The sequence below is a fragment of the Pituophis catenifer genome, unplaced genomic scaffold (genome assembly GCF_029215685.1).
Source record: "Pituophis catenifer annectens isolate HBS135680 unplaced genomic scaffold, rPitCat1.0.hap2 SCAF_1, whole genome shotgun sequence".
NCBI lineage: Eukaryota > Metazoa > Chordata > Lepidosauria > Squamata > Colubridae > Pituophis > Pituophis catenifer.
Window position 1 is genome coordinate 235,976,088 of NW_027256881.1, and position 21,111 is coordinate 235,997,198.

At 46.0% G+C, this 21,111-nt stretch overlaps 1 protein-coding gene across 1 annotated transcript; it reads left to right on the plus strand.

The window, feature by feature from the left end:
* The first annotated feature begins 12,711 nt into the window (after positions 1 to 12,711).
* RTN4RL2 (reticulon 4 receptor like 2) lies at positions 12,712 to 20,268 on the plus strand. Its single transcript, XM_070957246.1, has 3 exons — positions 12,712 to 12,742; positions 17,955 to 18,430; positions 19,441 to 20,268. The coding sequence occupies exons 1-3, from the start codon at positions 12,712 to 12,714 to the stop codon at positions 20,266 to 20,268; spliced, it is 1,335 nt and encodes a 444-aa protein (XP_070813347.1).
* Positions 20,269 to 21,111: the final 843 nt, after the last annotated feature.

The window sequence follows — 21,111 nt, forward strand, 5'->3', positions numbered from 1 at the left end:
AGTTTTCTCGCGGAATGCAGACAAGTCAAAACTTACCTATTCTTTCAATCCTGTTTATTTGAGGCATAATTTGACTAATGTTTCCAGGAACAGCCATTTTCAACCCTTGCTCTTCAGGATAACACATCCCTCCTCAAAGACTCTTTAAAAGGATGCAAATGACCAGCTGCCTGCAAAGAGTATCAACCCTTCCATTCCCCACCATCCAGCCAGAACAGAAGAAGCTTTTTGCATGAGAAGTGAAACGTCTTCAGAGAAAAACCAGAAAGTCCAGTTGCCTCTTGAAAATAAGAGGGCTTCCCCTTCCTCCTTTCCCCTGCTTTGACTGCCACCCATGGCAAGCCAAGCAGAGAAGGGTGGGTCTGAAGCGGCAGGGGCTGGCTCCTTTACTGCCAATGAGCAGCAGAAGGTCCTTGGCACCCAAGGGGGCCACCTCTCTCCTATTTTAGTGGAGACCGCATCCTTGTTCTGATGTCAGAATAGCAGTCCAAATTGTGGTCCCCCTGTTTTGAGCTGTCCTACTTTGTGCCATCTCCTGTCCTGGATTACAACACTTTAGTGCTGCCTGGTGCACCAAACAATCCCTTATATAGACTAATTTTTTTTAGCATGCTAAGCACTCACTGAACAGGTTACCTCTGGATAATTTTTTAAATATACTGACATGCTGTCCTAGCTTTTGTCCTTGTGGATCAAGACATTTTTATTTGTTCCCAGGTTTCTGTATGTATGAATATTTTGACAGTGCTGATTAGCTGATGAATAGTCAATACTTCCCACCTTCCTTCCTTACATACAAATACGCCCCTCAGGAATCTAGCAATGAGTGAGTAAAATTGGATATCTATTATTTAGCCTGTCAGTCATCAATTTCTGGGCTATCCAAGTCTAGAATTATTTTGAATGGTTTCACAAAGAAAAACTAGTGAGAACAACATCATATGAAAAAGAACATCAGCCATCCAGAAAGAGAGTCAGTCCAGAAAAATACTTGCCCCATCCCCCAGCTTAAAAGTGTATGACTGCGTACTAACGCACTAAATCCTAATGGAAGAATTGAATTTTTAAGTTCTGTTTAAAGGCAGTCCTTAGGAGGTCTGTGCAAGTTGGTGAGGGGGGAAGTGGGGGCAGACAGGTATTGTTTCAGTGGGCAGATGCAACAAACAGATTTGTGTCGTGAATACGCCTCACCAAAATATGGGGCAAGGGATATGCAATAGTATGAATTGTGTTAATTCTCCCTGGGTCTCTAGTGGCTTAAACAGGAACACATGCACATTTTTCAGAATGGGAAGAATAGGAATAAAACTACTTAGAATATGAGATATGGGAACAAGGTAAAATGAAGTTTTCAAGGCATTCTGTACAGTTGTAAATATGGGGAAGGACTTCTGCTCTGAACCAGAGATGGTTTCCCAGGGATTCCCTCTAGCATTTTGCTGCTCCTTCTGAGCTTAGCATTTCTCTTGCTATTTTGTCAAGATTTTGTCCGAAAACTGGCCGCCAAAGGCACAAGTCACCAGTGTGCATTCCTTGCTTACAAAGTTGTTTGGAGTTGATAGATCATCAGCATCAAATTATCAGCATTAAAATTTATTTTTCTATTTTCAGGAAAAAAAATTTTCATGAGGTAGCATTTCTGACCATCCAGGAAATGTCTTCACAAGGGATGATGAGAATTCAGAAGCTTTATCACTTTGGATGCAGTTATAAGCTTGGTCCATATGGCATGCTAAGGTTAATCCGCAGTGCGGTTGCCTTAGTTGTGGCTTAGCACATATTGTTTATGTGATCCTAGCCAAATTTGGCTTATTAAACAAATCACAGCTAAGCAAACTGTAGCTTAGTGCAATATGAGATCCTTATCAAAGTGAATAAGGATAAGCAAATTGCAGAAATAGAAATAGCCCTATTTTTTTTACCTCTCTGTATATTCCTATACTCATTGCCTTTCTTTGGGATCATCAAAATGTGCAACACTCAGTGCCTGTCCTATTTATAGTTATTTTTGACTTGATGAGAATAATGGTTAGCCAGGGTCTTCATAACTTGCTACAAGTGCTACGTTGCAAAACCGTTCATTAAATTATTTACTTAAAAGTGTGTCTAATTTCAATAGGAGTTGGGTAAGGGCTAGAAATACTAGAAAAAAATCCTTGGGGAAGGATGGACATTATGATATCTATGACATCTCTTTCAATAAAAGCCATTCTCCCAACATCAGAAAGGTACGTTCTCACCACCTTAATGTCACGTGTCATTCTTTACATTCTGAAAAAATAACAGGCATTCAGAAGAAAAAACAGTTTCCATTAAAAGTCTATGGAGATTCTCAGTCGTCCAGGTCATAGTTGTCCCAAAGGTGCTTTTTTCAAGAGGCAACCGGACTTTCTGGTTTTTCTTTGAAGATGTTTTGCTTCTCATTCAAGAAGCTTCTTCAGCTCCAAAAAAGCACCTTTGGGATTTCTGTTAAGAGGAAACTGAAGCTCCTTCCTGCTTCTGCTATTCTGCCACCAAGAAACAAATCTTGTGGTATCCTCACTTTCTTGTCCTTGACAATGGAACCATGCACAAGAAGTAGCTGATGTGCCTTTAAATTCTACACAAGAAGATATCTTGTCTTACAAGGATGGCCTCTAACTGCAGAAGGGAGGGTAAGCCGAAAGATTTGACTAGTCAAATGTGGAGTGTGTGTCTTTCTACACTGGGAAAATGGCAAAGGGCTTTTACCATTTCACACCTGCTGGGTGAATATAGTGCAGGAGTCTTGGAGTCAGTCTTTCTTCACTGGGTGGGCCAAGTAAGTGTGACTAATGATGGCTGCAAGTGTCTGTCTAAGCAGGAAGTGGAGATTTAATTAAGATATGGAATTTGGGAAGCTTTAGCTTCCACTGAAGTAAAGATAAGACAGTGTAAATATTTGATTTGGAGAGTCAGTTCAAGAGTGATCTGTACCAGCCAGCAATTTGCTTTGTATTTCTGAATCATATCACCAAAGCAGTTTGAAGCAATGAAAAAGATACTCTCGATCAATGCAGAAAATTCAGATCCAATTTGGAAATATGACAGGTTTTTTACTCAAGCACATTTTTTTCTGAATTAATCTCACTGTCCAAATCAAATCAATTCCATTTTCAGAGTTAATTAAAAAGTCCCACTTGGATTGGATAGATTTCTAAATTGATCTGAAGGTCTAAATTAATCAAATTTGACTTTTTAACTTTGTTCAAAAGTTTGAATGGGATCAAAACTGATTCATCTATCAATCTCCCACCCTCAAATTGAGTTCCAGGATCAGATACAATCCGATCTGTGCCTGAAGCAATTGGACAAAAAAGGAAGATATAACAACAGAGTTTTATTCCTTTTTCCGATAGACATTTTGACATAGAATTCAGAAAGATTCACCTAGTGTCAAGATGGGCAGCAACCAAATGTAATACAGTTAATAATAATAACAATAACAATAATAATATTCAGAATCCAGCTATTGGGTATGAATAGCAAAAATGGTTCCCCTGTAATGTCTAGTTCAGTCCTCCAAATAACATAAGGAGGAGGAGGAGGAGGAGGAGGAGGAGGAGGAGGAGGAGGAGGAGGAGGAGGAGGAGGAGGAGAAGAAAAGAAGAAGAGGAGGAGGAGGAGGAGGAGGAGGAGGAGGAAGAAGAAGAAGAAGAAGAGGAAGAAGAAGAAGAGGAAGCTAGTAGAAACAGGCCTTTTTCCTTCCTGATGTTAATGGCTCGGGCCACTACAGCTTTAGAATATAAAGACATAGTTCAGACCTCTTGGTTATTTCCATTTTTTGAAAGTGATCTACGGTGCAAGTTGCTAAGTTAGACTCATGAGCTGCTTAGTCACTTTCTCTCGATATAGAGAGTACCACAGGGAAAAGCCTTAGTTGCACAAGTAAGTCTAGAAGTAAGTAGCCTTTAGTGGTTGTGTTCTTTTGCTCAAGTACCTGTGCCAACATTTGCTTGAGTAGGCTCTAAGTATCCCCCTGGTGGAATGGGCAAGGCATTGCAGGGAAGTTTTAGAAAACCAAGCTTTGTCCGCTACTCAGCACAACCCCAACCAGTCTATGGCCCCCGAGTGCAATGGAGAATGCTGTCAAGTTGCCAATTCTGAAGTAAGAGGATTTCTGTCAGGACACTTTTTCCCAATTTGGAAGGGGCTCATAACCTGCCCCACCTCACCGTGTGAGCTATATTTTTTTTTTTTTTTTTTTTTTTTATTTGATTTATATGCCGCCCTTCTCCGGAGACTCAGGGCGGCTTACAGTGCATTAAGCAATAGCCTTCATACTTTTGTATATTTTATACAAAGTCAGCTTATTGCCCCCACAAACTGGGTCCTCATTTAACCTACCTTAGAAAGGATGGAAGGCTGAGTCAACCTTGAGCCTTGGAGAGATTCGAACCAGCAGTAAATTGCAGGCAGCTGTGTTAATAACAGGGTGCTTTAAACCACTGTAGTACCAAGGCTCTATTTAGGAACTAAGTTCAGGGCAATCTGTTTAATGTTGGTTTTTGGGTGGCGTATCACTGATGAAAACATTGGCCTCACACTCCATCTGATTCCTCCGTCTTCCTTCCCCCATAAAGTTTCAGCCATCAGGGAACTATTGTCTACAAGTTAAGGCCGGCAAAAGGAAAAGCAACCCCAGGCTAGATTGAAACTGCTTTTGTGGGGTTCAAGGGGTAGTTCCACAGTTACATTAATTTGGTTCTGGATATGGTATACTGGGGGAAGCTCTCTATTTAGGAGGCAATATACTTTGCTCCACACATGAGCTATTTATGAAATTACCATAATAAAAACAACCCATAATTAAAGCACATGGTCAATGGTTTAGATAATATAAGAAATTTTTAAATCTGATTTGAGAGAGAGAGAGAGAGCTCTCTCCTGTATTGTGACAACACAGGCTTTCCACATACTTATAATCTCCACCGAAGGAAAACAGTATAAACCAATTTGTGTGGAAGAGGAACATGCATAATTTTATACATATCTTTGTAACTAGCTATGTGTAGTAAGAACCTTGGGTTGACTGTGGTTGAAAGGTTGCATTCATATGCATTCATTATCTTGGCAGGTTTGTGTGGATTTCATATGCATCAGCATATACCCAAATGTTTAGGAAAAGTGTGAATCATTCTTGCAACTTTTCATATTACATATTTGGGAAGGAAATAATTTAGGAAGCAGCACTTGAGTAAAATGGATGGATGAGATGGAGAGCAGATATTAAAAGTAGCAGTTGTGTGCGCCTAAAAAATAGTAGATGGATTATTAAAAGGTTGTTTTGGCCCAAATAAAGTTCATAATATCTGTTAGCCTTCAAAGTGCTACAACTTTGGAGTTTTACCAGCAGATGAGATAAAATCGTTTTAATTATATTTGAATGGAACCATTCTGGAAGTGGTTACTGGATACTAAAATCTTACCAGCAGCCACTAGAGGGAGACTTAGGCCCACATATATATGTCACAACACTTTTGACAAGCTCCTTATCTAGTCTTTTTGATTATCCATCATTCAGCTGCCAACTAAAGGGGCACAAACATTTGTTTGAAATTTGAATCATTCAAAATTATTTCCATCTGAGAAGTGATACCAACAAATTCCGTGGCATAATTCTGCCACTGCAATCGATGGCATGAATCAAATATTGAAATATATCTTGCTTATTGGATTTCTCTCCCAAAATGGAGTAAAGGCATCTAATGGCATTAAAAAAAACTTTTAAAATGTCTGAAAAGACCATGGGCATTCAGTGAAAATAAGTTCCATTTAATATAGAAGGAGATCCTTCCGAGAATTACAAGAAAGATCAGCATAAAGGAATTGGAAATTTCATGGATTCTGAGACATGCTGTAAAAATGTATATTTTAATCTAGTTTGACAGAGAAAGTTGAACTTGAGCCAAACTTTGTTGTTTCAATCCCAAGATTTAATTCTAGAATAGATGAGACATCCTAAGAACACAGACACAGGGTGCTCACCACAATATTATCTATAGCAAGTCACACTTTTTAAATATCAAAATGGGTCTAGGAATCAGAAAATATAGGGTTTTATGTAGACCCTCAAACTACTTCATTGCCTTGAGAATTCTTTTGAAAATGAATAAAACTAGTAGGGTCCTTTAAGGATCTATTTGGAGATTAAATATGTAACTTATTCATAAATGACGCCAGTATCAAGAGTTAGCTAGAAAGGTGATCAAATGTGCAGAATGTAACTGAATTGCTACAGATGATGAAATTTAAACAGACTATAAAGGGTGCCAAAAAAACCCTTTCTAAATTGGGTAACTTGGCAACATATAACAAGAGGAGATACATCATAAAAGTGTTAGCTAGATATATAACTTATGGGGGGGAGGAAATCCTATCTTCTATCCAAATTGACAGTAACCACCTATGAGTAAAATACTTGGACCATGGGAGAAGCAAATAAGTTATGCCAATTATCCCATTGAACTGTCAAGACAATTCTTAAGACTGTTTGGGAAGGGTCTGCAATTAAATCAGCAAGTATCATAGTGTAATTCTTTAACATTCCCATATTTCAAACACTAGAGAAAATTCTGGGTAAAATGAAGAGCTGGAGAAAGTATTTAAAAGGAGGCGTTAATGAAAGCAAGCCCTCCCCTTAATGAAAATCTCTCAAGAAACCAAAGGGGGTCATTTGGAAAGTAATTTGGGTGGCGTGGGGGTGCATGCTGAGATTCATTAAACTGACAGCACTTAAAAAAGTGAAATAGCCCACCACCACCTCCAACATATGTTCTCATACTATATAGCTCAGGGTCCTCCGCTGAAAATGATTGACAGGGAAGTTCTTGGCAAACAAAGAGAAACAAATGCTTTCTCTTAACTTGGAGCTGATCTAAAGAATTAATTGATGCAAGATCTGCTCGGTTTGCCATCCTGGAGGCTGTTTTTAAAAAGAGTAACACCTTCCTAGGGGTTATCAATCAGTGACGACCCCATCCCTTTCCCCTCCCCCCCAAAAAATCACAAAATCCGGCTGAGTAAAACTAACAGGCTTGTGTTTGACAAACACGGAAGCTGGGAGAAACCACAAGGGTTAGAATCCCAGCCTACTAATCTTGTTTGACGACTTCTAGTGCGGAATGGCCTGCTCTTTAACAGGCAAGGCGAGACTGCTGACCCGGGACGGATTGCAAAGTGTCTTTCGAAGTGGGAATCGTAGGGTTAGACTCCCACTCCTAGCAATCTCAGCACTGTTATTAACATTCAGCTGCCTGCAATTACTGCAAGTTCGAATCTCACCGGGCTCAAGGTTGACTCAGCCTTCCATCCTTTCTAAGGTAGGTAAAATGAGGACCCGAATTGTGAGGGCAATAAGCTGACTTTGTATGAATATACGAAAGTATGAAGGCTATTGCTTAACGCATTGTAAACCGCCCTGAGTCTCCGGAGAAGGGCGGCATATAAATCAAATAAAAAAAAAAAAACCCTGGGCCACGAAGGTGAGTTCTGGGTGTTGGAATTCCGGCACACCTGGAGTGCTACTATCGCCTCCCCGTAGAATAAGCATCCGAGAGCGCCTGGCCCACAACCGCCTTTGGGGATAGAAGCGAGAGAGGGCTGTGGAATAGGGGATGGCGGTGAGGGAAGGGGTGTGTGTGTGTGTGTGTGTGAGTGTGTGTGTGTGTGTGGCAAGAGCCGAGGGCTGCCCCACTTCGGAGGGCCCAGCTTGGTTTGCCGGCCCACTGCAGGCTGGGAGCATCCTCCCTCCTCCAGCGAGCCGCACATGGCCAGCCAAGCGGATGACGGCCCCCCTGAGTCAGCCTGAGCTACCGCCCGCCACCGCCCACCCGCACCCCTCGCCGTCTGTCTCTCCATCTTGTGATATTTCACTCCGGAGGCAGCGAGGCAAACAAACGCGGCGCCAGATTGTGCAGAAGAGCCCTTCCCAGCCCTCCTCGAGGCTCTCGAGAGTTCCTCAACCGGCGCTGGTTGGCGGGGTCGCGAATTCGCGGCCTCCCCAGTCGAGAGGCGCGCGCGCGGGTGTGCGCCTGCGTTCCGGGCGCCCCCCCCCCTCCAAAGACTTGCCCCCCCTCCTCCGTTTAGCCCTGTCAATCAGAGAGACGCGTTCCCTATAAATGACAGTCGCGGCCCACTCCGCTGTATTGGGAAGATGAGGTCATTTTACACCCCGAGTTCTTCGTCTACCCCCCCCCTTTCCCACCCCTCCGTTACTTAATGCAGATTCTGAGGCTCCTGCGTGTACATTCTGTCACCCGAATTGGAAGAAAGAAAAAGAAAGAAAACAAAAAAAGAAAAAAGAAAGAAAGCCGGCGCGTTCCAAGTTAGAATAACTAAAGCTGTTCGTCGTGGGCTGGTTTTTGGTCAGAGAAGCGAACGCTTTTGTAAAGCCTAAAATGTGGGTTTTGCCCGGATCTCAAGTGCATGGAAATTCTGACGGGCGGTGGTGGGCTGGTTAGCTTTTGTGTGGGTGTTACCACCCAAACTGACCAGATCCGCAAATCCTTCGTCCTCTGAAGCAACGTAAAATATATGGGAAGTGTCCGTCACTTCCAGTCAGGTCGCTGCTTTTTCTTTTTTTTTTTTTACTTTTAGGCTACGCTTACAGTTCTCGCCCTTGACCAGACCTGCATGTCCCATTGAAGTTAGCGAGATTTACCACTGAGTAAACAAGCGTTACCAGTCAGCAATCCTAAATCTAGGGCTACGCAGGAATAAATCGGAGTTCAACGGACCCTAATCCCAGGTTGTCACATTAATAATAGGCAACACACAGAGAGGGACATCGGTTCGAGTTGTTGATCTTGGCAACTAAGTGGAGATGGGAAGGAAGAGAATGGGAATTGGAGTAGCTTGCTGGATCTGTGTCCTCTGGAGGTGGGTGACTCCCATCACCCCAGCCTAAAAGCCAGGTGTCAGAGTTCCACCTGGGGCCGTGATAAGCCATTTTAGCGTCTGAAGAGCGCCTCTTCTCCCTGCGAGGTCAATTCAGATGTTCCCCTTTCCTCTAATAGAGGAGACTGATCTAAGATGGCTCAAGGCTCAAGGCAGCCCAAAGAGAGTGGGGGATCCTGCTGATATTGTTGGATTGCCCATTCTTCTCCTCAAAAGGGGGTAGGGGATTTGGAATAACTGCATTCAAACCCTCAAAGTGGAGAGCACCAGGTTGTCTACCTCTCACTCAAGTTCAGCTCCAGTTTAAACAACCCAAGGACCCACTCTTTTCTCGGCCCTTCGTGCACTTCCACCGACCTCACGGACTCCAAGGAGATTGGCTGTCGGCTCGAGTCCCGAAGATCGCAGCCCTAAACCTTTACGTCCCTCCAGCTTTCCTTTGGGACGGGCAAGGTTCCCCTCCCATCTTCACCCCCACTCACGCCCCTCCCCCCAGTAGAACTTGGCAAGTGAATTGGCCCGGAGCGATCGCACTAAACGATGGAGGAGGAGAGGAGGAGGAGGAGGAGGAGGAGGCGGTGGGTGCGCGCTATTTCCTTTCCTGGGAGAGCAGAGATTATTGGCAGGGGAGTCGTTGGCAGAATTTTCCACCAGCTGGCGCCTATTCCAGGTTATCGTTTACCCGGGATGCTGCTTCTCCTTCTCCACTTCCTTCTTTCTGAGGCTTCTTCTAAAGCTTGGGTGTTTTATTTAATTAATTAATTAATTAATTAATTAAATTTTTTGAGTAACTGGGTTTCTCTAGATAATAGCTTTCAGATCCTCTTTGCCAGTGCCGGCATTTCTCAGGGAGTCGTGAAACCTGGCTAATTTGTAGTTTAGCATATTGTGTGGATCCATCTATTGTGGATAGTGTAGCTATGGTTAATTAAATCATACATTATGTCTACATAGTAGTATGTCAGGGACTTCTCCTAGAGATACACTATATTTTAGCCCAGCATATTATGCCAATATCTTCCTAGTTTAACCCAGAAAGTGAGATAAGTCAGTAACCCATGCTTGACTAACCAGGGCTAAAAGTGTCCCATAAACTCAGGCTTCCTCTTTTTCTGTGGCCTTTCATAAAGAAACTCAACTCTTCTTGTCTCAATTGTCAAAAGGGGATAATGCAGGACTTTTCCATTAATAATTCGCTTCATCCTGGATCAAGGAAGAGGGAGTAAGCCAAATGAATTCCACCCTTTTCCCCCCCCCCCAACTGGGACTCATCCCCCTCTCACATGGGCTTCTTTCTATTTGGCTAAAAGACGGTCCCTTATGTTAGGGCTAAGTGTGGCAGATAAGCACACACCCTTTGCTTACCCCATTCCCATCCTGCTCCAAAGTGGACATGCAGGTCCCTAGGAAAATAGATTAAACTGAGAAATAATGTCTCCATGGAATATCGCTGCTGAGTACCGATTAGAATTCAGGTCCTAGTTTGTCATTGCAAACCCCGCACTGCACTGGCTTTGGGCCATGCATGGGTTTCATGGGTTTTCTTAGAGGTTCACGGATGGGTCCCTTGATCCTTGCGTGATAACAGACTCCAGGATGTGGTTTTGGTGTAAGAACCAGCTAAACTCTCACGGCCTGTTTATACTGTAATTGCCTGAAGCAGCGAACCTGCCATTCGGCTAGAATCCCGCAGGAGGAAGCGCTGCACTGCAACCCAGCGCTCGCTCCATGAAAAAGTTATGCCTGAGCATTGACGTTGTCCATCGGAAGGACGAGCCTTTGCTTTCTGGAGAGGCAGGACTTTGACAGCTGATGCCAGGATAAGCCCCTCCCTCCTTCCCTCCCTCCTTCTTCCTTCATAAACCAAACGCTATAGGAATTTCTAAAAGAGAAGCAGAGAAACACGTCCTGAAGAGATACACGCGTAATCTCGGCATGAATCCCACTGGGATTTTTTTCCCCCCCGATTAGAAAGCGAGGATTGCACGCTGCATGTGACTATTACCGGATATGGAACTTCAGTGCGAAAAGTTGCAAATAACCAACTGCTGACAGAAAGCGAATTTTCAGGAGGTCCCGGGTTTCACATTAGAGGAGAACAGGCAGCTCTCCCGAAGCTATAGATCGACAACTCCAAGCAGTCTCCATCAAAATGGCCAATGCGAAGGCGGCCTTCCTCGGGAGCTGTCCTTCAGCACCATCCGGAGGGCCCAGGTTCCACATCACCGCATGAAATGTTCTTCTGCTCCTCGCTGTAAACCGACCACACACAGTTGTTAATTCTGCTCTAATTACTCTAGAATTTCAGCTACAATCCTTCATCCCTTCGGGTCTTCGGGTCATGAAAGTGGGGAGGACTAGGAGGAGGCGCTCTGCAAATAGCCCTCCTCGGGAAAGCGGGACCTTTCATTTCTTCCCATTTATCTAATTACATCGCTAGCCCCGGTTGCTCCAACTCCAACAAAAATCCGATGCCAGTGTTCCCAAAGATATCATCTTTAATTTAGGTGGGACAAGCGGGAATCTGTGGGATGGAGGTGTATTCACACTTATGCACTTGCCTGATTTTCCCAGCAGAGATTTCTCACCACATTGGGCGCCCCCCCCGCCCCGCCCCGCCCAGCCCCGCCCAAAGACCCTTCCTCCTCATTTTCACTTGACCTTTGCCAGGAAAAGTTTCCGGCCCCACCCCCTTCCTAAGAGCCTGGCTAGAACTTAGATTCAGAGCACACCCACTTCAAGTCTTCGCTTCTCCCAATCGACGGAGCCCCGCTTTTGGAGCAGTGAAACAGGTGTGCTTGAGGCGCATGCTCAGATTTCCTACTGCATCCCAAGGATCCCTTAACTTTAGTTAACCAGCCCATTCAGCAACAACATTAAGTCCCACTGAGTCGCGAGGCAATGACTCCCGGCTCGCAGGATTGCAGTGTCTGAAATCGATCGGGCTTATTTCTAGCCAAGACTGAAAAGACAGACCGAGATGCCAGCGCGTGAATGGAAATGTGAATTAATCCGGATTAATAAATACCCAACGCCAAAAGGTTATGTATAGGCGGCGCTGCGTCTCCCGCCGTTCCCTTTCTTGCTTTGGGCAAAAGGGCACGGAATTCAATCCACCCGGGGACCAGACGCGATGACGCCTGAAAGGAGGGGCGAGGCGGGCGGGCTGGAGGAGCGCTCACTGCAGGGCGGGCGGACCGGCGGGCGAGAGAGAGCGAGCGCTGGTGGCTTGTTCGGGAGTGGGCGAGGAGGGCCCTCCCGTTCTGGAAAGGGTTAAAGCAGCAGCGGAGAGGGCGGAGCCCGGGCCGGCCCCGAGAATAAGGCGCTGCCGCCTGCCTCCCTTCCCTCCCTTTCGCGGTGTGGTCGGCTGAGCCGCGGAGGTGCGCCTAGCCAAGCCGAGCCAATGTTCCCCGTCGGCTCCCCCGAGATGGAACCTCCGTCCGGCAGTTCTCGCCGGAGAAACGGAGGCTAACGGGACTCATGGTCGTCCCGGCCGGCCATGAGTTCCCCGCGGGTGGCGCTGAGATTGTGAAGAACTGATCCGACGACCAGCGGTCGGTCTGCGCTCCGTCCGGCAGGAGCCTCGCTTAGGGATACTCGGAACGATTCCGCCCGGAATTCGACCGACCACGAGCTCCCCCGCCGCGCCCCTCCCTGTCCCCGCCTCCTCCTCCTCCTCTCCTCCTCCTCCTCCTCCTCCTGCTCCTTCCTCTTCATTCTTCTCCGGAGCTTCTGCTGCCCCTCTTTTGGACTCTTCTGCTGCCACTCCGTCGTCCGCTAGATCTGCTTGGCACCATGCTGCTCCGTCTAGGATCCACTCTGTACGGTAAGGGAGAGCCGGGTCCGCTCCGGCTACCACGTCCGGTGCAGATGGCTTCTTTTTTTTTTTTCTTCAGGGCGAGGAGTTGGATCGCCTCGATTTGCTGAAGAGGGAGAGGAAAGCGCGGAGCTGGGGAAACGGCGGGACCTCGCGTGGAAAGGGGCTGTTTAGCGCCGCGAAAGAGCTGACGGGGAAAACCTGGGGAAGGGATCGACTTGGGGCAGGAACCCGGGAACCCTTTCCAGCTCCTTTCAGAGCCCCTGGGAGGAGGCGGGCGCCTCTCGAGGGAAGATCCTGCCTGCCCCATCAGAGCCTGCCTAGCTTCCTACTCAGTTGCGCTCAGTTGGAAACCTCCGGGCGCTGTTTTCAGACGAGAGCTGCGGGCCTCGGGCGGAAGGGCCGTTCTGAAAGCACGGCGGAGCCCGGATTCCGGTCTCTGCCGTTACGGCAGGCGCTCGACCGCAGCGGGAGCAAAAGGGGGGGGGCAGGGCCGCAGGTTCTCCTTTCTCCGCCTAAGCTGCGTAGACCCCGAGGCGGAGGGAGAACTCGCCCATCGCCTTGGATCGCATCTAAAGCCTTCTCGAGCCCCCCCCCCCGCCCCCGAGGGTGGCTCTCTCGCCGAGAAAGTGAAGTGTGCATTCCTAAAGTAATATTGGAGGATGGGGAAGGGGTGGGGTGGAGGTCACTTCTTAGCAGCATTGAGAGAGCCGGTGGGGATCACAGGCTCTCATTTATGTGGGAAACCTTCCCTGGAGTGGGTTTCCTGGTTCAGAAAGATGCTCCGCCGTCACTTAATTCATTTTAAAAAAAGGCCAAAGAGCATAGAGTAAGGCAGAAGCCAAGGCAAGTGTTCCGAATGCATTGACCAGCCACTGTCTGGGTAGGCAGTGTGTAGCTCATAAGGTGCCACGGGAAGGACCAGAGTTTAAGATACAATATGTGTGGTGACAGCGGTGCCCTCCTGGAAGAAAGATGCGGCTTTGTGCTCAGCTCTGTTTCTTGCCTTTTATAGCCTGGTCTTCAATGGGTTACTCAACAACAGGCAGCTGCTTTATTTGAGGGGTGATAAATTATGGACGCAAAAAGAGTTTGGCTTCATTCACGTCACCAGCCATGTCAGACTCGTCACTCCTGCTTCTGCCAGCCTCTCTCAAAAAACACCACCTTTATCCCCCACGCCTGAGTTATGGGGGGGGGGGTGTTTTGCTTCCACACCAGTCAGATGAAGAGCAGAGGTCAGCCGTTGCCTATCTTGACCCATTTGGTGCCAGAGTCCTCTGCCACAGGCTGAACTGAAACCAGTAGACCCCACAGCTACTTATGTTGATCTTTTCAGGATGGACTTTATTGGTTCACTGGGCCTAGTGTGGTTTCTAAAGGGATTTTGCTAAAGTTGAGCAGAACTGTTTGGGTTGTCCATTCGAGGATCCATTTGGATATTGAGAAACCATTCACAACTTCAGGAAATATTAAAAGCAACACTCCAGAAAATGGATTTTTAAAGTCCTGACAACTGTTAAGTTTTCTTCAGAGACCTGAGAGACATGAAGTTTCCCTTGAAAATGGAATCATGAGAGATAGCCAAAATCTTTCTTTGCACTTTTTCAAGTGACCCATTGCCCACCTTGGTGCATCGCTCTTTCCTATAGAGAGTAGCAACTGGAGAATTAGATGATGCTTCCCGAAGAGACTTGATCTGGCCCAACAGCCTCCAGCTGCTGATGTTGTCACTGTAAAAAGGTTGTAGACGATGAATTATGGCAAAGAATAGAAGTGCGGTGGTGAGAATGAAAATTCTTCATTGTTAAAGAAGGTTCTAGTGTTAAGATGGGAGAACGTCTCATTATCACATGCAGCCACTGGCACATATTGAATTCTGATCTGGCATCAATTGAAGGGGGGAAAAAACCCTACAGGATGAAGGAAATGTTGCCGGGAAGAATAACAGGGATAAGTTCAAAGCCAGGGTTTAGGAATGCAAGGAAAGCAATAAAAATATTTAAAGACCCTTTAAGTATAGTCAGGATTTTCAGAATGAAACCTGCAGATACCAGAAGGAATTCCTTCAGGAAGATGAATTCAAAACCAACTGTGGCAGGTAAAGAACGGTCTCATTTCATCACTGAATATTAAAATAGGGGAGAGAGAAAAAGGAGGAGGAGGTGATACCTTCTTTCTCCTACTCTATATATGAATCTGATCTTTGGGGAAACACTGTTTGCAGGGGGCAAACATGGATACATTGATTCTTTTCCTCTCCTCTCCATTAAGCAGTGCTATTTTCCACAATAAGTCCAGCCAGATGATGGTTACTTTTAAGTAGTTGGGGAGTCCTTTTGTAGAATTTGAACCTTTGCCAATCTTCTCCTTCCTCCTTGGGTTAGCAAACGCATCTGCTAGCGGTTATTTTATACATCTACATCTCAGGATATAAATGGAGCTGGTGGAAGTATGTACAGTTATCACCTACACGTGTCGATGGACCTCTGTGGTACTAATTTCTTAACTCCTTCTACTTTGATAAGCACCTAGCCCCAATTCCCACCAATGGAGTGTTGCACTGTTTCAAAGATGTCTACATAAGATACAGAACTACACACCTGATTCCAGTTAGCAACTCAGACAGTTTTGCTCCAGACTCTTCTCCCTTTCATTCAATTGCCCTGAAGGCCTGGTTTGTTTGCCAGGATGTACCATCGCGCCTTCCTGAAGGATAAACTTCCTGAAGGATAAACAATTGTGTGTGGAATTCCCTGCATTTTGGACACCTGGAGTTGGGGGAGGGGAGGATTCCTCTGTCAGAAGCTGCTGCTTCCTCTCCATGACAGAGTGAGTTTGTTCCTGCGCCTTTTGCACGGAGTGGTAATTCATCATAGCAAGGTGGCTAAAAGCTGGAAGATGCTGAAGGGCTTGTTTTAACACGACTTGCAAACTCTAATCATCTTACAAGGTTAATGAATGTTCAGTGAAGTTTTTCTACTGAGAATCAAGGATTTTAATCTCTGCAAAAGCCATTTCTGAGCAACTGCCTAATGCACACATTAAGGCCCATCTTGGCTTGTACTGTTTAAGGATTACAGGACACCCGTGAGAATTACCATTGAGAGCAGGGCCATCCCTTATATTGTGTGTTAGGAACGGCCTAATATCATCACTTTCCAATCCAACACACTCTGCTTGAACTGGTCTGATGATCTTGATGTTTGTTTTGTGTTGATGAAACTCCAGGAAGGCATTTTTGGGTGACCATTAATAACAGCAACGGGGTGGAGGCTGCAAAATGAATATGGATGGGTCACCTCAGAGGCCTATAAAAGGAATGTTATAGGAAATTGAAATAATGTGGGTCTGTTTGGGTTACAAGGAAGCAGGAAGGGTCATCAGCCCCTGCCCCAATAGATCTATAAATTCCTTTCATCCAGATGACGAAGATAGGCCGGAGAGCTTTTATGGGGAGAAAGGAGAAGCTTCCAATTTCTTCCCCTCCTCTTTTTCTGCCCAAGCTCCAGCGAAAGCCACAGGCCTGAATTATGGATGAGACTCCTTGGGTTACAGCCGTTGCTTGCATCGCACCAGAGAAGAGTCCAGAGACAGTCAACATTAGCTGTGCAGCTTCCCTTCCCCAGGCTCAAGAGAAAGGCTTTGTTTCTCTCCCAGGCTCTCTTTTCCCTGGAGGGAAAATCGGCCTGCGTTATTAGAGGAAATGGCTATCATCCACACGATGCCTGTGAAGGTTTTTTTTCCCCACTCGGTTAACATATGAGACGGAAGGTGGTTTTGCCAGGGTGGGGTGAGGTGGGGGGGTGGGAGAGATGGAGAACCAGATTCTCTTCCCTTATTACAGTGCTGGGGCAGCAGCAACATCTTACCTTGGTGGCAGTCAGCAGCTGGCAGGAGAGCTCCCTTTGGCCTAGTGTTCGTACTGCCTGGCTCCTCTGGCATGTTGCTTCTAACTGGGTCATTATAAAACCTGAGCTTACAGTTTTGCAGCACAATAAAGGGGCAGACGGATAGATGCAGAATAGACGGAGCCCTTTTCAGAGTCAGGACCGGGTTGGGATGTGGGGTCTGCCAGCTTGTACTTTATCAGGTAACAATTCCCTTTTTCAGGCCTCCCATTTCAGGTGAATTCTGCCAGCAGAAAGGGGAGAGAGTTGCAATATCCATTTCAAGGAAAATAGCCTAAAATGAAGTAGAGGAAATGCTTCAGCCCTCCCTCCCCCACCCCCACCCTCCCCACTGAATCTCTACTCCTGGAGTAGCTGCGAGTCATCGCACTCCATCAATTGGAGCTTTTTCTCCAATTTGCACTTTGTGTAGAAGGATTAAAAATGAAAGGGAATGTAATACATGTCTTGCTGAAGGAACTTTCTTGCAGTTTGAAGCTTAGGGTGCTGATCAGAATAGGGTTGAGTTCAGATCTCCAGTTCTGGAGGAGGTAGCTTGAAAAGCTCCTGCTTTTGTGTGGTGCTTGTCAGAAAGAGATGGGAGGCTGGAGGGAAGAGTGGGAAGAGAAGAGGACTTGAGTGGAGGTGGTGTGAACTACTGAAACAGCATTGGCAGCTTGTGTTACTCGTTCATCACGTCACACCGCCCACACGCATGCATACAGAGGTAGGAAACCATGCACACGTGCAGGAGGAGTGCTCATGTGAGACCATCTGTGAAGAGACACGCATGGCCAAACCTTTGCTTGTCTTGCCTAGTGAAGTGCATACACAGGCATGCTTACGTCTCACGTGGGATTGTGCCTTGCATGCTTGCCAACTTTGTGCCTTCGTAAATCTCACAATTGAGGATGTTTCTCTCTGCAGCCAAGCTCTTAGAAAATGGGGGGGAGGGAGCTTTGGCTCCCTTGTAATTCAATTAAAACAGCAGTCAGTACTCAAGAGACCAAAGGTAAGAGATGGAATATGTAAATGGCAAAAGGTTTTTCAAAATATCTACGGAAAGGAAGTTGTCTAGAGTAGAATGTTGCCAATCTATTCTGATCGTTTACAATTTCACTGAAAACTTAATAACTGAGCCTACTGGTTTGTACTTAATGAAGGTACTATAATGAGGTAATACAATGTACCATTTAGGTTAGGGTAGTAGAAAGCTTTCTTAGAATAGTTCATATGATCAGTGGACAAAGGGGAATGAGCACTACCAAACGATTCCACCTTCACAGATTCCTGGGAAGCAAAGAGCCTTAACCCATGTTCTTCTCTTGCAGGCTTGACTCCTACCTTCCTCCTGCTGTTGACCTTGCCCTTTGGATCTTCAATGTGTCCTATGCTTTGCACCTGCTACTTTTCCCCACCCACAGTGAGCTGCCAGGCCAATAACTTCTCCTCTGTGCCACGGATACTACCGCCCAATGCCCAGCGCCTCTTTCTACAAAACAACCTGATTGGGACCCTGAGACCTGGAATGTTTGGGCCCAGCCTCATCACCCTCTGGCTCTACTCCAACAATATCTCCTCCATCCAACCTGCCACTTTCCGCCATCTCCAGGTTCTCGAGGAGCTGGATCTGGGGGACAACCGCAATTTGCACACACTTGAACCAGATACTTTCCGTGGACTTGAACGGCTGCAGTCTTTGCACCTTTATCGCTGTCAGCTGAGCAGCCTCCCAAACACGATCTTCCGCAATCTTTACAGCCTCCAATACCTCTACCTTCAGGAAAACAACCTGCTTTGCCTACAGGTGAGCAATCTGCTGAATCTGGCCTAGCATGAGCGAGGTTGGGAAATCTTTTCCCAGGCAGAAGGCCAAGCTCCAAAATATATGCATGACTGATTAAAAGTCATGGGCAGGATCAGGGCAGAAAGTCATGAAGTGAACACGATGAAAGGAACAGTACGCAGCCTTTGAGCCATAAATTATCCTGCTCTACTCTAGAAGGCTGGTGGGGCAGAGAGAGAGGTGATCCTCCTTTCCTTATGGTTGTCTTTCCCCACCTAGAAGATGCTGGGTTCTTCCAAAAATGAGCTTGGCTTTGCCCAAAAAGTTTCTGAAACTATATATATAGCTGGGAAGTAGGGGAAAAAAACTGAATCAGAAGAAAATGTGGCTTCTGGGTTTTGAGTAAAATAGGTGGGAAAGAGCTAATTTGGCAGAACAGGGATGTGACATGAGGGATTTACTTCTTAAGAATAATATGAAAATAGATAGTTTAATCTTTGAAATATCTCCCAAGAGAGAAATACCCCCTCCCAATTTTTTTCTGAAAACTGGCAAAGAACTGGTGTGGCTCTCAACCTTCATCTTCATGCTGGATCATCCCGAAAGGCACAACGCCCTGCCAGCAACTCACTCTAAAACCACACACCTATCCAGCTGCAGGCGCTGTGGCTTAAGAGTGGAGAAACTGCAGTCTGGCCCTGCAGCAGTAAAAATGCATTTACAGATTATGCCTCACTGCCTCCAGCCACATCCTTAGTTGGAGGAGACAATGTTGGTTGCACACGGAGGCAGAATGCTTCTCTCTTGCTCTGCAGGACATTAAAGAACAGGGGTCGATATAATAAAAACATGTTAGGCTCCCATGCAACAGCAGACCGAAGCAGGGAGAAGCAGGGGAAGGTTGACTGAAGAGTCTGGGATGTGGGGCAATGAATTGAGTTTGCAGCGTTTCAAGGGTAGGGGAGGCTACTCGGGTGAGCCATTTCACAAAAGCCGAATTTCACAGCTTTCATTCTTCCTCTGTCTCCCAGGATGACCTTTTTGTGGACTTAGCTAACCTGAGCCATCTTTTCCTGCATGGGAACAAAATCTGGAAGCTCTCAGAGAATGTCTTCCGTGGCCTGTCTGGATTAGACCGCCTGTTGCTGCACCGGAATCACCTGCACACCATTCCTACGTGGGCTTTTCATGATTTGGGAAAGCTTACCATTCTATATTTGTTCAACAATAGCCTGACAACTCTGTCCGGAGAAACACTCTCAGATTTGCCCTCCCTGGAGTTTCTGCGCCTCAACAACAATCCCTGGGCCTGTGACTGCCGTGCCTACTCCCTTTGGTCCTGGTTCCAGCGCACGCATGTCTCCATCTCAGACGTCATATGCACCTCTCCTGCAGAACGCAAGGGGCATGACATGCGATATCTGAATGAAGCAGTCTTTCAAGGCTGCCCTCCGACCAACCATCATCCTATTGAGTTTGACTGGAGCTGTAGGCCTGAATGGGAAAATGGACCGGCTCACCCCCATCCTCGCCCCCACCCTCACCCTCACCCCCATCCACACCCTCACCCTCACCCGCACCCCAATGGCTCATCTAATCATCTCTATGGCCTTGGAGGATCCCCTCCTGCTGATCCTTCCTCCTTCTATAGGGATGTCCCGGCCAATGACATCCAGAGCCCCAAGTATGATCCACCTACAGAAGATGACTACTGGGGGAGTTATGGTAATGGAGAAGGAAGCCAACTGAAAAAGGGATGCCTAGGAACTTCTTGCTCTTCTCTGGACTCTGGAGCAATCAGGATCAGCTGCTGGTTATTTATCCTTTCCTGTCTATTCATTCTGTTGGAACTTTCATAGTTTTGACAATGGAGGGTGGTTACTCTACTGATTGCTAATAGAGTCTGGGAACTTTGAGACTGTGGGAAGGCTGGATCCCTACCCAGCACTTAGCTGAGGCCAAAGTGATTCACCTTCACCCTCACCCAGGGGTAAAGGAAGACTGACTAGGTCTGTTACTGCTGCTGCTGCTTTCTGGCCAATTGTGAGACTTGAAGCCACTTTCTATGTGGCACCTGTTATATTTCATGAACATATGGCAAGGGCAATCCATTTTTTTTTTATTTCTAGAGTGTTGCGAAACTCTCTTGTTAGAGATCTTCCTTAAATCCTACTGCTTCTTGAGTGTGTAAGGAGCCTTCTGTAGTCTCCATATCCTCTACAGGGCAAGGATCTCTTCTGTGCATGAGAAGGAACTATGGATGAGGACCTCTTTTTTCAGAGCCTCCATTCTTTTAACAATATCCTTTCACGCATATAAGTGCCTGCTCTGTCTCATAGGATAGGACCCCTCGACTAAAGGATACCATGTCCTCTTCCAGAACTAAAGAAAAAATAATAATAATCCAAATTTGGGGCTGTGATCACTTTTGACTTCTTATTATCTGGTGTTTTTTTTAATTAATTGAAGGGACCCCAGGGGAGCAATTCACACACTTAATTGTAATGTTGGTCATCTTAATTGATAGTGGTGTGATGGTGGAAGTTTGCTCCATGGGCTATTGAAACCAGAAATTGTTGGATGACTCTTGAGTAGATAGGGGACCATTCAGTTTCTCAGTAATCCATATCAAATATTCTTAACAATGAGTTTTCTGCACTGACAAGCAGTTAGTTCGAATCTGCCTTCCCCAATTCAGTGAC

What these genes read in the sequence shown, in the direction of transcription:
- RTN4RL2 (XM_070957246.1), top strand. Translation starts at nt 12,712, where the DNA reads ATGCTGCTCCGTCTAGGATCCACTCTGTACG. An exon ending in TCTAGGATCCACTCTGTACG is followed by an intron (nt 12,743 to 17,954) that starts GTAAGGGAGAGC and finishes CTTCTCTTGCAG; the next exon opens with GCTTGACTCCTACCTTCCTC. An exon ending in ACAACCTGCTTTGCCTACAG is followed by an intron (nt 18,431 to 19,440) that starts GTGAGCAATCTG and finishes TCTGTCTCCCAG; the next exon opens with GATGACCTTTTTGTGGACTT.